This window comes from Phalacrocorax aristotelis, chromosome 1 (genome assembly GCF_949628215.1).
Source record: "Phalacrocorax aristotelis chromosome 1, bGulAri2.1, whole genome shotgun sequence".
NCBI classification, from domain to species: domain Eukaryota; kingdom Metazoa; phylum Chordata; class Aves; order Suliformes; family Phalacrocoracidae; genus Phalacrocorax; species Phalacrocorax aristotelis.
Window position 1 is genome coordinate 83,017,417 of NC_134276.1, and position 15,457 is coordinate 83,032,873.

The window sequence follows — 15,457 nt, forward strand, 5'->3', positions numbered from 1 at the left end:
TGCCACCAGGGTAGCAAGCTTGGTGAAATGAGCTTTAAAATGACAAGCCTGGGGGACCGGGGTCCACAGTGGTGCCACCTGTGTAGGTGAACGCAACAGAGTAAAAAGCCAAGATCAGCAATGAATACTCCTTAGCCATCTCAGTGGGGGCAGGGGATGCAGATCCACGTGGCAGAATAGATGCAAAAGTTGTTGATGTGTTAGAAACAATGGAAGCACCTGAGAACAGTCACATATGAATTAGTGCTCCTCTGCCAAAAAAAAGTGGCAGGGTCAATAGCCAAACTGAAGTGCATCTACACCAATGCATGCAGCACATCCGACAAAGGAGTTGGAAGCCGTTGTGCAGCTGGAAAACTGTGGTAGAGTTGCAAGCATGGAAACATGGTGGGCTGACTCGCACAGGAGTGCTGCAGTGGATGGCTATAAACTCTTCAGAAGGGATAGTCAAGGAAGGTGAGGTGGTGCGGCAGCCCCGTATGTTAGGGAGGGTTTTGACTGTTTAGATCTTGACCATGGTGATGAAAGGGTCAAGTGCTTATGGATAAGAATCAGGGGGAAGGCCAACAAGGCAGCTGTCATGGTGGGAGTCTGTTACCGACCGCCCAACCAGGAAGAAGAGGCAGATGAAATATTCTATAAGCAGCTGGGAGAAGCCTCGTGATTGCTGGCCCTTGATCTCATGGGGGACTTCAACTTACCAGACATCTGCTGGAAATACAATGCAGTGGAGAAGAAACAGTCTAGGAGGTTCCCGGAGTGTGTGGAAGGTAACTTCCTGACGCAGCCAGTGAGGAAGACAACTAGGGAAGGCACCCCACTGGACGTGCTGTTTGTGAACAGAGAAGACTTGTGGGTGACGTGGTGGTTGGAGGCTGTCTTGGGCATAGCAATTATGAAATGAGTTTTTTATTCCCAGAGAAATAAGAAGGTGGGTCAGCAGAACAGCTACCCTGGACTTCTGGATGGCAGACTTTGGCCTGTTTAGGAGCCTGGTTGACAGAGTCCCTTGGGAGGCAGTCCTGAAGGGCAAAGGAGTTCAGGAAGGCTGGACACTCCTCAAGAAGGCAATCTTGAAGGTGCAGGAGCAGGCTGTCCCCATGTGCTGAGAGACGAGCCAGCAGGGAAGAAGAGCATGCTGGCTGAACACAGCGCTTTGGTTGGAACTCAGGAAAAAAAGGACAGTTTATGACCTTTGGAAGAAGGGGCAGGTGGGTCAGGAGGCCTCCAAGGATGTTGTGAGGCTATGCAGGGAGAAAATTAGAAGGGCCAAAGCCCAGTTAGAACTTAATTTGGCTACTGTGGTAAAAGACAATTAAAAATGTTTCTAGAAATACATGAACAACAAAAGGAGGGCGAAGTAAAATCTCCACCCTTGATTGGATGTGTAGGGATACATAGTGACAAAGGCAGAGGAGAAGGATGAGGTACTTAATGCCGCTTTTACCTCAGTCTTTGACCAGTTGTTCTCTGGACACCCATTTCCCTGAGCCAGAAGACAGGGACTGGGAGCAGAATGAAGCCCCCATAGTCCAAGGGGAAATGGCTAGCGACCTGCCACACCGCTTGGACACACAAAGTCTATGAGGCCGGATGGGCTCCACCCAAGGGTACTGAGGGAGCCAGCAGAAATGATCACTGAGCCACTTTCAGTCATTTATCAGCAGTCCTGGCTGTCCGGGGAGGTCCCAGTCAACCAGAGCCTCACAAATATGACGATCATCCACAAGAAGGGCTGGAAGGAGGCTCCAGGGAACTACAGGCTTGTCAGCCTGACCTCGGTAGCAGGGGAAGGTTATGGAGAAGATCGTCTTGACGCCATCACACAGCAAGTACTGGACAACCAGGGGATCAGGCCCAGCCAGCGTGGGTTTATGAAAGGCAGGTCCTGCTTGACTAACCTGATCTCCTTCTGCGACAAGTTGTCCTACCTAGTGGATGAGGGAAAGGCTGTGGATGTTACGTACCTGGATTTTAGTAAAGCCTTTGACACCATTTCCCACAGCAGTCTCCTGGAGAACCTGGCTGCTCATGGCTTGGACGGGCGTACTCTTCGCAGGGTAAAAAACTGTCTGGATGGCCAGGCCCAAAGAGTGGTGGTAAATAGAATTAAATCCAGTTGGCAGCCAGACACATTTGGTGGTCCCCAGGGCTCAGTTTTGGGGCCAGATCTCTCCAATATCTTTACCAACGACCAGGTGAGGGGATCGAGTGCACCCTCAGTAAGTTTGCAGAGAACACCAAGTTGGGTGGGAGTGTCGATCTGCTTGAGAGGAGGAAGGCTCTGCAGAGGGATCTGGACAGGCTGGATCGATGGGCTGAGGCCAACGGTGTGGGGTGCAACAAGGCCAAGTGCCGGGTCCTGCCCTTCAGTCACAACAACCCCATGCAACACTACAGGCGCAGGGATGAGTGGCTGGAGGGCTGCCTGGAGGAAAAGGGCCTGGGAGTGTTAGTTGACAGCTGGCTGAATACGAGCCAGCAGTGTGCCCAGGTGGCCAATGTGGCCAACAGCATCCTGGCCTGTATCAGGAATAGTGCGGCCAGCAGGAGTAGGGAAGTGATCGTCCCCCTGTACTCGGCACTGGTGAGACCGCATCTTGAATATTGTGTTCAGTTTTGGGCCCCCCAGTACAAGGACATTGAGATGCTGGAGCATGTCCAGAGAAGGGCAACAAAACTGGTGAGGGGTCTAGAGGACAAGTCTATAGAGGAATGGCTGAGGGAACTGGGGTTGTTTAGCCTGGAGAAAAGGAGGCTGAGGGGGGACCTTATTGCTCCCTACAACTACTTTAAAAGAGGCTGTAGCGAGGTGGGTGTTGGTCTCTTCTTCCAAGTAACAAGTGCCAGGACATGAGGAAACAGCCTTAAGTTGTGCCAGGTGAGGTTTAGATTGGATGTTAGGAAAAATTTCTTCACTGAAAAGGATTGTCAAGCACTGGTACAGGCTGCCCAGAGAGGTGGTTTAGTCACCATCCCTGGAGGTAATTAAAAGACTTGTAGATGTGGTTCTTACAGCCATGGTTTAGTGGTGGACTTGGCAGTGTTAGGTTAATGGTTGGACTCAATGATCTTAAGGGTCTTTTCCAAAATAAATACTCTATGATTATAGTCTATGAATCTAAGAATCCTTATGATAATATGAAAATTGAATAACGCACTCACCTTTTAGTGTGGTTTTGAAAATTTACACTAGCTTTTAAGTGACTATAGATTTTCTCTGTCTTTCATAGGCTTTGAAAAGTTAACATTGCTCATTTACATTTGTCCTGGTTTCAGCTGGGATACAGTTAGTTTTCTTCCTAGTAGCTGGTGTAGTGCTTTGTTTTGCATGTAGTATGAGAGTAATGCTGATAACACACTGATGTCTTAGTTGATTCTAAGAAGTGCTTACACTAGTCAAGGACTTTTTTCAGCTTCCCATTGTCTGCCGGGTGCACAAGAAGCTGGGAGGGGGCACAGCCAGGACAGCTGACCCCAGCTGGCCAAAGGGTTATTCCATACCATATTATATTTTGCTCAGTATATCAAGTGGGGGGAGTCAGCTGGGGGGCAGTGATCGCTTCTCAGGGACTGGTGGGGGCGTCATTTGGTGGGTGATGAGCAGTTGCATCCGTTGTTTTTCCTGGGTTTTGTTTCTCACTTTCTGTCCTCATGTTTTTCTTTTCATTACAATTTCTTATCATTAATATGATTGTTATTGCTATTGTTATTGTAGTTGTTAAACTGTTCTTATCTCAACCCATGAGTTTTCTTACTTTTGCTGTTCAGATTCTCGCCACTGTCTCACTGGGGTGGGAGGGTGAGCAAGCCACTGTGTGGTGCTTGGTTGGTGACTGGGACTAAACCACGGCAGTCCTTTTTGGCACCCAACATGGGGCATAAAGTGTTTGAGATAACAATAGGTTAACTGTAGCCTATTAAGGAATTCATATACGTTAACAGATGCTGGTCACAATATTGATTTTTCTCGATAATTATCTAATCTGCATCATGCTCTTTATTTTTGCTCTACATGTTAAAGATTGGGGTTGGCTTTTGCAGTTTGCTGGGCCCTGCAGTGGTTAGTGATATCTTGCCTGGGAGATTTGTTATTAAAAGACTGGCCTTGAGCTTTATCTGGTATTTGGGTTTTGTACTGAAGCCGCTACTGTCCTTTGGGTACCACCTCATGGAGACAATTAGCAATTATACCTTTTCCTCTGAGAGGTGTTTTATAGAGGAGATACAGAATAACACCTTAGCTACCTTCTTCTATGTCTCCTCTTTCATTACGATAACTTCTCAGTATCTTGAACATCCTTGGGTAGTTAAGATATACATCTATTGGTATTTCTTGGGAATAGTGTTTCTGTTTTGTCTTAGGTTAATAAGCCATTTAAGAATATAATCCAGAGATCTGCCAGAAGGTTGGACAGTTATAAGTGGCAGGGTGTGTGGGATAGCATGGGCAAATGCTAGGTTGGTTTTGGAACTTCATCCCCGAACAAGTGCATAATCCTGAAAAATTAGTAGAATATTTGGAGGAAGTATGTCGTCACCCTGGCAATTCCAGAGGGACACAAATCACTGCAATGTGTGAGGGCCTGGCCCATGCCTACCGAGCCCTGTTCAACACTGTTCAGTATCCTCAAGGGGAAGAGAAGGTCTCTGGATCTAATAACAACAGGCACTGCGGCTACCCCAACCCCCATGATAGGCACTGCAGCTGAACCAGAGAACCAACCGATGCCGGTATCAGTCGCCCCTATACCCAGGTAGAAGTCTTGGAAGTGAAAGTCAGTTCATTTAGAAAGAGATGATAAAGAAGCAGTGCCATCATGAGGAGAGGAAGAGGAAGAACTCATAAACAAGATGGAAACCACCCAGTCCCTATCCTTGAGTGAGCTGTGAGATATGCAAAAAGATTTCAGCCATTGTCTAGGTGAGCACAGTGTCACCTGACTGCTCCCATGTTGGGATAAAGGGGCCAGTAGCCTGGAATTAGAGGGTAGAGAAGCCAGACAACTGGGATCCCTTTCCAGAGAAATGGGGCTTTGACAAAGTGATTGGAAAAGGGGCACAAGCCCTCAGCCTCTAGAAGCGACTTCTGTCTGGTGTGAAAGGAAGGTATCCCTTCAAGGAAGATGTTATGTATCACCAAGGCAAGTGGACCATGGAGAGAGGTATCCAGTACCTGATAGAATTAGCCATGCTGGAAGTGATGTATAATGACCTGAACAATGAGCATTTAGCCAAAGAACCAGATGAAGTCTAGTGCACATGACCCGTGTGGTGGAAGTTGGTATGGAGCGCCAACCCATTGGTGATACTGGCCTGGAAAGATGAAGAGGCACCAACAGTGGATGAAGTGTGTAGCCAACTCTGGCAATACAAAAAAAGCATCTCTTCCTCCTTACAGGCCTGTGTCTCGGCTGTGGAGAAACTGTCCCAGGAAGTCCAGCAACTCAAAGAGGATAGGCCCTACTCTCCATCTGCACAGACCAGTATCTCAGCCATTAGGGGTCAGCGTTCTTCTGCTCAAGAGAGACAATATAGAGCGTACACACCACGGGGCACCCCATGGTTCTACCTGAGTGTGACCACGGAGAGGACATGAGGAAGTGGAATGGAAAATCTATCTTGAACCTAGAGGCATGGGTACGTGAGTTGCAAGGAAAAACAATCACTCAAGGGTGTCTTCCAAGAAAATTGCTGCTCCAGTTCCCAGTGGGCAGCTCCCCAGACAGAGTAGAAGGGCTGATCTTACTCCTGATTTAATGAAGAGACTTCTGATTTGTATTTACAAGAAGTGAGCAGTGAATACCACGACCAGGATTAGAAAGGCCCTGCCTCCAGCTAGGTGGAGGAAAGGGACACCTGGGTTTACTGGACTGTGTGGATTAGATGGCCTGACACACCCCACTCACAGGATTATAAGGCTCTAGTGGACACTGGTGCACAGAGCATCCTAATGCCATCGAGCTCTACAGGGGCAGAACCCATCTGCATTTCTGGAGTGACGGGGGATCCCAAAAGCTAACTGTACTGGAGGCTGAAGTGAGCCTCACTGGGAATGAGTGGCAAAAGCACCGCATTGTGACTGGCCCAGAAACTCCGTGCATCCCTGGCATAGACTACCTCAGGAGAGGGTATTTCAAGGACCCAAAAGGGTACAGGTGGGCTTTTGGTGTAGCTGCGTTGGAGATGGAGGAAATTGGACAGCTGTCTACCTTGCCTGGTCTCTCAGAGGACGCTTCTGTTGTGGGGTTACTGAGGGTCAAAGAAAAACAGGTGCCAGTCGCCACCACAACAGTGCACTGGCAACAATACTGCGCCAACAGAGACTGCCTGATTTCCATCCATGAGCTCATTCGTCAACTGGAGAGCCAAGCAATGATCAGCAAGACCTTTTAACAGTCCCATATGGCCAGTGAGGAGGTCTAATGGAGAGTGGAGAGTAACAAACAGTAGACTATCGTGGCCTGAATGAAGTCTCTCTGCCAATGAGTTCTGCCATGCTGGACATGCTAGAACTTCAGTATGAACTGAAGTCAAAGGCAGCCAAGTGGTATGCCACATCTGATATCACTAGTGTGTTTTTCTCAATCCCTCTGGCAGCAGAGTGCAGGCCACAGAGGGGCGCCCAGTACACAGGAGATCTAGTTTTTAGGAGTAAAATGGCAAGATGGACATTGTCTGATTCCAATGGATGTGATCAAAAAAATAACAGCCATGTCTCCACAACTAGCAAAGAGGAATCACAAGCTTTCTTAGGTGTTGTGGTTTTTGGAGAATGCATATTCCAAATTAAAATCTGATTGTAAGGTCACTTGATAAAGTGACCCAGAAGACCACTGCTTTCAAATGAGGCTCTGAGCAACGAAAAGCCTTTGAACAAATTAAACAGGAGATAGTTCATGCTGTAGCCCTTGGGCCAGTCCGAGCAGGACAAGAAGTAAAAAATGTGCTCTACACCGCGGCTGGGGAGAATGGCCCTACCTGGACCCTCTGGCAGAAAGCACGAGGGAAGACCCGAGTTCGTCCCCTAGGGCTTTGGAGTCACGTCCAAGGCCTGCTATACTCCAGCTGAAAAAGAGATATTGGCAGCATAAGAAGGGGTTCGAGCTGCTCCAGAAGTGGTTGGTACTGAAGCACAGCTCCTCCTGGCACCCTGACTGCCAGTGCTGGGCTGGATGTTCAGAGGAAAGGCCCCCTCCACACATGCAACTGATGCTACGTGGAGTAAGTGGGTCACCCAGGAATCCTGGAAGTGATCATGGACTGGCCAGAAGACAAAGATTTCGGAATGTTGCCGGTGGAGGAGGTGACGTGTGCTGAGGAGGCCCCAGTGTATAATAAACTATCAAAAAATGAGAAACAATATGCTCTGTTCACTGACAGGTCCTGTCATCTTGTGGGAAAGCATCGGAGATAGAAGGCTGCTGTATGGAGTCCTATATGAGAATTTGCAGAAGCTGCTGAAGGAGAAGGTGAGTTGAGTCAGTTTGTAGAAGTAAAGGCCATCCAGCTGGCTTTAGACATTGCTGAACAAGAAAAATGGCTAGAACGTTATCTCCGTACTGACTCCTGGATGGTGGCAAATGCCCTGTGGGGCTGGCTACAGCAGTGGAAGCAAAGCAACTGGCAGCGCAGAGGCAAACCCATCTGGGCTGCCGCACTGTGTCAAGATATTGCTGCCCTGGCAGAGAACCTGGCTGTAAAGGTACATCACGTGGATGCTCATGTACCCAAGAGTGGGGCCACTGAAGAACATCAGAACAACCAGCAGGTGGATCAAGCTGCTAAGATTGAAGTGGCTCAGGTGCATCTGGACTGGCAACGTGTGCTGGTTTTGGCTGAGAAGGGGTTAATTCTCCTCACCGTGGGGGGTCAGCGACCTTTCCAGCTTCCCCCGCTCTGCCGCATGACGGGGGGGGGGGCTGGGAGGGGCAGGGCCATGGTGGGGGCGGCTGACCCCGACTGGCCAATGGCAGGTTCATTCCATACCATGTGACACCATGGCCAGTATATTAAGGGGGGGCAGTTGCAGCTCGGGGCATCAGGTCGGTGGGCAGTGAGTGGCTGCAGCGCGTGAGGTTTGTTTCGGCAGTTCGTTCCCCTCCCCCTCCCTTCCCCCTCCCCCGGGGCTTTGCGCCTCTCGTTGTTCTCCTTTACATTGCATTTCTGTTGTTGTTTGTTTTAATTTTAATTATTAAACTGTTCTTATCCCAACCCATGAGCGTTACCCTTCTGATTCTCTCCCCCATCTACCGGTGGGGGAGTGAGTGAGCGACTATGTGGGGCTGAGCTGCCGGCTAAACCACGACACAACATAAGGGTAAATTATTTCTGGCTCGGTGGGCCCATGACACCTCAGGCCATTAAGGGAGAGATGCAACATACAGGTGGGCTTGTGATCAAGGGGTGGACTTGGCCATGGACACTATTGCACAGGTTATCCATGAGTGCGAACTGTGCGCTGCAATCAAGCAAGCCAAGTGGTTAAAGCCTCTGTGGTATGGAGGGGAATGGCTGAAATGTCAATATGGGAAGGCCTGGCAGATGGATTATAATCACACTCCCACAAACCTGCCAAGTCAAGTGCCATGTACTTACAACGGTAGAAGCAACCACTGGATGCCCCATGCCCCACGCCACTGCCCAGAACACTAACCTGGGCCTGGAAAAGCAAGTCCTGTGGTGACATGGCAACCCAGAGAGAGCTGAGTCAGGCAACAGGGCTCATTTCTGGAAAAAACTCATAGACACCTGGGCCAAAGTGGGTGTATCACATCCACTGTCATGCAACAGCCCCTGGGAAAATCAAACTATAAAATAGACTGTTAAAACTACACTGAGAGCAATGGGTTCTGGCACAGTTAAACACTGGGACACACATTTAGGAAAACTCACCTGGTTAGTCAGCACTAAGGGATCGGCCAATCAAGCTGGTCCTGCCCAAGCAAAACTTTTACATACTGTGGAAGGAGATAAAGTCCCTGTAGCGCATGTAAAAAATATGCTGGGGAAGACAGTCTGGGTTATTCCTGCCTCAGGCAAAGGCAAACCATCCGTGGGATTACTTTTGATCAAGGACCTGGGTGTACTTGGTGGGTGATGCGGAAGGATGGGGAAGCCTGATATGTACCTCAAGGGGATTGGATTTTGGGTGAAAACAGCCAATGAACTGAATGGTGTGATGTTAATTGCTATATAATACTGTATGTCATCACCATTATGGTTGTGGTATGCCATACCGGTGGTATTCAGTAAGAATCACACAGATTAATGAAGAATGAACTTTGATGAAACTGAGCAAAGTGCAGTGGTGATGGAACCAGAACTGGCTGGAACATATTGGAAAGGGAAGGATCAGGGCATGACAGATGGTATAGAATAAGGGATGGCTACTGTGCTGGCATCAGCTGGGATAGTTAGTTTTCTTCCTAGTAGCTGGTGTAGTGCTTTGTTTTGCATTTAGTATGAGAGTAATGCTGATAACACACTGATGTTTTAGTTGTTGCTAAGAAGTGCTTACACTAGTCAAGGACTTTTTTCAGCTTCCCATGCTCTGCCGGGTGCACAAGAAGCTGGGAGGGGGCACAGCCAGGACAGCTGACCCCAACTGGCCGAAGGGGTATTCCATACCATACTACATAGTGCTCAGTATATAAACTGGCGGGGTTAACCCGGGGGGCCAGCATTTTAGGAAATACTAACATATGGGTTCCCAAAATTTATAATCCTACCTACCCATCCACTTCTAGCCATTGTGAGAGACAGGACTCCATGTTAGCTGCATATTTGGTCTGACCCAGTATGTGGTTGATAAGATGGCCTATTAGATGTTCTCATTACATTAAATTAATACCTCCCTATTTCCTTATTTTTAGGTACCTTGTGCAAAGATGTCAAACACATTGCCGTTTGTCTTGCTCTTCTTATTTCCGACGCTGCTGTCAGGAGCTTGGTTTCCCAAAAGTTTACCCTGTGATGTTAAAGCCTCTGAAGGTACTGTGACAGTGGATTGCACTGATCGGCGTCTTCTGGAAGTCCCCAGAGGCATCCCTGCAAATGCTACTAACCTTACCCTCAGTATTAACCATATCCACCATATCTATCCAACATCCTTTGCTGAGCTTGCAAATCTTGTGGAGATTGACTTCAGATGCAACTGTGTGCCTGTGAGAATGGGGCCCAAAGATCACGTGTGCGTGACGAGTCCGAAGATTGAGAATGGCAGTTTTGCTGCCCTGACAAGACTGAAGTCACTGTATTTGGATGCAAACCAGCTGTTTGAAATACCCCAGGGTCTTCCTGCTACTTTAAGTCTGCTGAGCCTGGAAGCGAACAGTATATTTTCTATCCGAAAAGCCAATATGTCGGAGCTAGGAAACATAGAAGTATTGTATCTGGGACAGAACTGTTACTACCGTAACCCATGCAATGTTTCATTTGAAATCGATGAAACAGCCTTTCTGGAGCTGAAAAAATTAACAATACTATCCCTGAAGTCTAACAACTTAACTCGTATTCCACCCAATTTGTCATCTACTTTAAAGGAATTGTATATTTACAATAACATGATTCAAGTGATTCAAGAGCATGATTTAAGTGCCCTTTACAACCTAGAAATTCTTGATCTAAGTGGTAATTGCCCACGTTGCTATAATGCCCCATATCCTTGCATTCCCTGCCCCAAGAGCACAATTGAGATCCATTCAAAGGCTTTTTATTCCTTGAAAAATTTAAGAATTTTGCGACTTCACAGTAACTCTCTTCTTAGCGTACCCAGCAGCTGGTTTAAAAACATCAGGAATCTCAAAGAGCTTGACCTCTCCCAAAATTTCCTCATGAAGGAGATTGGAGATGCTCAGTTTTTGAAGTTTATCCCCAGCCTTGTAGAGCTTGATCTGTCCTTCAATTTTGAACTGCAGATGTATTCTCCGTACTTGAATTTGTCTAAGACATTTTCATCCCTTTCTAACCTGGAAACCCTGAGGATCAGGGGTTATGTCTTTAAAGAACTGAGAGAAAGCGATCTACATCCTTTGGTCAATCTTAGAAATCTAACAGTGTTGGATCTCGGGACTAATTTTATTAAAGTTGCTGACTTGAGAGTGTTTGAAAAATTTCGGGCTCTTAAATTCATAGACCTCTCAGTGAATAAAATTTCTCCTTCTTCAGGTGAGAGCAACTTTCATGGATTTTGCTCAAACCCTAGGATTTCAGTAGAGCAATACAACAGGCAAGTATTACAAGAGATGCATTATTTCAGGTATGATGAGTATGGGCGAAGTTGCAGGTCCAAAGACAAAGAGGCTGCTTCCTACCAATCTTCAGTTAAGGAAGATTGCCTGAAATACGGAGAAACTCTGGATTTAAGCAGAAACAACATATTTTTTATTAACCCCTCAGACTTCCAGGGGCTTAGTCGCCTCACATGCCTCAACTTGTCAGATAATGCAATAAGTCAAACTTTAAATGGAAGTGAATTCTCCTACTTGTCTGGATTGAAATATCTGGATTTTTCTAACAACAGGATTGACTTGCTATACTCAACTGCTTTCAAAGAGCTAAACCAGTTAGAAATTCTAGACCTGAGCAATAACAAACATTATTTTCTGGCAGAAGGAGTTACTCATGTGCTTAGTTTTATGAAAAACTTGACCTATCTGAAGAAGCTGATGATGAATGAGAATGAGATTTCTACCTCTACTAACACAGGAATGGAAAGCCAGTCTCTTAAAATTTTAGAATTCAGAGGAAATCACTTAGATGTTTTATGGATGGATGGGAATGCTAGATACTTGTCATTCTTCAAGAATCTGACCATCCTGGAACAACTGGATATTTCCTTTAACTCGCTCAGTTTTTTGCCTCATGATGTTTTTGAATCTATGCCTCCAGAACTCAAGATCCTCAACTTAACCAATAACAAGATGAAGAGTTTCAACTGGGGAAACCTCCACCACCTGAAGAACCTAGTAACTCTGGACCTTAGCAATAACCTTCTGGCCACTGTTCCCCGAGAATTGTCCAACTGCTCTTCAACACTCCAAGAACTGATGCTCCGAAACAATCGCATTCAATCGCTAACCAAACATTTTCTCAGGCGCGCTTTTAAATTGAAATACTTGGACCTCAGCTCAAACAAGATCCAAATAATTAAGAAGTCTAGCTTCCCTGAAAATGTCATTAACAGCCTGAGGATGCTGCTTTTGCATGGCAATCCTTTCAAGTGCAATTGTGATGCCGTGTGGTTTGTTTGGTGGATCAATCAGACTCAAGTGACTATTCCTCTTCTGGCCACAGACGTGACCTGTGCTGGCCCAGGGGCACATAAAGGAAGGAGCGTGGTTTTCTTGGATCTGTATACTTGTGAGCTGGACAACTCGTATTTGATCCTGTATGCTCTGTCAGCTTCAACTGTCCTAGGCTTTATGGTGTTCACAGTGACAAGCCATCTCTATTTCTGGGATGTGTGGTATAGTTACCACTACTGCACAGCCAAGTTGAAGGGTTATCGGCGTTTATCTTTACCTGATGCTTGCTATGATGCTTTTATTGCCTATGACAAGAAAGATCCAGCTGTGAATGAGTGGGTGATGACAGAACTGGTTGAAAGGCTGGAAGATCAAAAAGCCAGGCAGTTCAATTTATGCCTGGAAGAAAGGGACTGGCTCCCAGGACAGCCAGTCTTTGACAACCTTTCCCAGAGCATTCAGCTGAGCAAAAAGACCATATTTGTGCTGACCAACAAGTATATTAAAAGCGGCAGCTTCAAGACAACTTTTTACATGGCCCACCAGCGGCTTCTAGATGAAAAAATGGATGTCATTATCTTGATATTTCTTGAGAAGGTTCTGCAGAAGTCCCGGTATGTCCGCCTGAGGAAGAGGCTCTGCAGAAGTTCTGTCCTGGAATGGCCAACTAACCCTCGATCTCAGCCCTATTTCTGGCAGTGCCTGAAAAATGCAATATCTACGAGCAATACCCTGGCTTACAACAAGCTTCTCCAAGAAACTGTTTAGCTCCACCCTTCCCTGTAAGTATTGTTATGATGCATGGTGAGCAAAAGATCCTAAACTTCATTTTGAGAAACTGTTGAAGTGTAGATGATAAATGTGGCTATGATACTGTATCCCAAAACAAAATGCACAATTAGTCCCAAAGCTGATAGTTCACTTGTTTTGCTACGACAAGATTGAACAGAAACTGTTCCCAGCACAGATGTTTAGCTGACATGCACCTTGCTTGGCACTGATTGCTGCACAGCAAGAGAAGAGGCACTACCCACTGGAAGTCCCTGGTTTGGAACAGAATCACCACTTCCAGCTTTCAGTTCACTGGAGGCCTCCAGCATCTCCTGTGGTTGGGTCAGGTGGGGGTAAGACACTTGCGCAGCTTACAGTAGTACACAGACTGCCAAGGAGTTTGGCCGTGTCTAAAGTTGCTGCTGTTCAGATCACTGTTGGAGTAAATGTGATTTTAATAGAAAACAATAGTTTCTGTATTTGGTGTATTTATGAAAAGCAAGAAAAGCATTTGCCAACACATTTGACTCAGAAAATACCCTAAGCAAAGCTCATGTTTCAATTTTAGGAGTTGGGAAAATGTAAGAATGATTATCTTTTCATCTTGGGTTTACAGCTGCTGAGCCTACCACTTCAGTCTGAGTGGGCAACAGCCCTAGTAGCTGGGGAAAGGAAGTTCTGGTGGGGCTGCTGTCAGGAGCTTGGATGTGGTACGGGAGCTCTCCGACTGTTGCATTGTCAAAAAGCTCATAAATCTGAAGGGACTTTGAAGAATGTGTATGGGCTAAAATGGGAAGGTATGTGAGAAACAAATACAGAAGGGCTTGCAGGCTGTGGGCCAGAAGTTACAAGATAAAGGGAGTCTCTGTGCTCTTGTGTGGAAGCAAGGTGGGGGAGCAGAACAGCAGATAGGCTGAGGGAGAGGCACAAGGCAGATGGAGAACATTGAGTAAATCAAAGAGAAAGTGGGAAAAGACAAAGAAAGAAAGGTAAAAATTAAAAAAAAGAAAGTGGAAGAGGTAGAAAGAACAGAGGAAAGGACAGCTAAATGAGGGCATGATAGAAGCAGCATTTACTGATAATTTCCAAGTAACCTCTTCACTCTGCTTTTCACCTGCCCACTTGGCTGCTGGCTGAGCTGGCTCCTCCCTGAGGACTCAGGGCTCCTCTCCAGTGTTGTGCTGTCAGCTTTAGGAGCTCGGCTTCCCTGTTACCATACAGGTCCTGTGTAACAACGCCTTGTGTATCAACTGGGATGGTGTTAGCAGGTCCAGCCAGGGCTGGTGCCTGAGGACATGCTAAAGTGACTGATGCCACCTGCCCAGACTTTCTCCAGAGCAAAACACAGTTACTCAAAGTGCAAAATATGTAAGACAAAGGAATACAATGAAAGCATCCATCTCACTGTTTCTTTAGCTATGCTGTGGTGCTCCAGAGCAGCCTCAAGCCCTCCTTTGCCTCATTGTTCCCTGGGCAGGTCCTTCTCCCACAGCAGCTGCTGGGGCACCACTAAAAACCTGAGCTGAGAATGGGTCTGGCTTTAGAGACATCCTGAAAAAGGGGAGAAACACTGCTCAGAAACATAAACACTTGGACCTGTTCCCCGCTCTGGTTCACAGCACAACCTCATCAAACTCGTGACAGTATTTCAGCTGAAGCATTTTGTAATGGCAGCCTAAACGTCTGTGCGTGGCATGGGCGGGCTCTCTGCTTGCTGTGATGATCTCTGTTTCAGGAGAAACAGCATGCTTTCACCTTGCTGGTGCTCCTGTCCACAGCGCAGTCCAGGCAGCTTCTCCCCTCTCAAAGCCTTTCTTCTTTCCTGGCAACTAGTCTTGGTGACAGCTCTGGCCAACAGGAAACCAACGCTCTTAACTGCTTTGAACCTGCTTGCTTCAGCTGCCTCCTGCCTTTCCTTATTTACCTGTTCTGCCTGGTCCTTTCTTTAAATAGCCCCTTTTTGATTTAATTGTAGGCAACCAGACAGACGAGAACATAAACAAGAAAACCAAGGTTCATATAATAATATTACAGGTAGGAAAGGGCTTTTCCTCCCACTTTGTCAGAGCATTTTTATCAATTAAGAACAGAAGTAGGAAAAAGAGGAAGGTCTGGTTGAAAAAAATTGGAGTTTTATTGCTATTTTTAATAATACATATTTTAATAATGTACCTTTCTGATGGTTCTGTTTGTAAGCCTAAATAATGTATCTCTAAGTATGATAGCATGAGCTGTAATATGAGTCTCTTCATAAGTTAATGTTTGAAAGAGGAACCTCTGCTCCTCAGTTTCTCCCACACCATCTCCCTCTGCCTCCCCAGACCATTTCTACCCAGAGCAGATCCTATTTTTCAGCCTAGTTGTTTAGGGCAGGGCCACAAGGTCACCTGTCCTTTACAAGGTTGAGGGGAGAAGTATTTTCTCCTTTTCCATTGAGA

General features: G+C 46.6%; 1 protein-coding gene across 2 annotated transcripts in view; it reads left to right on the forward strand.

The window, feature by feature from the left end:
* LOC142058415 (toll-like receptor 7) overlaps positions 1–15,457 on the forward strand; it is a 35,959-nt gene that overhangs the window by 3,878 nt on the left and 16,624 nt on the right. The window contains exon 2 of one of the 2 annotated variants that reach the window (XR_012660969.1): positions 9,876–13,030. Coding sequence is in view for 1 of the 2 variants with exons in the window: in XM_075095555.1 (XP_074951656.1) it covers positions 9,876–13,016 (3,141 nt within the window). In the remaining variant the exon portion in view is untranslated. Of the gene's footprint in view, positions 1–9,875; positions 14,076–15,457 lie in introns of those variants that run through there. The other variant, XM_075095555.1, reaches the window with a different exon arrangement.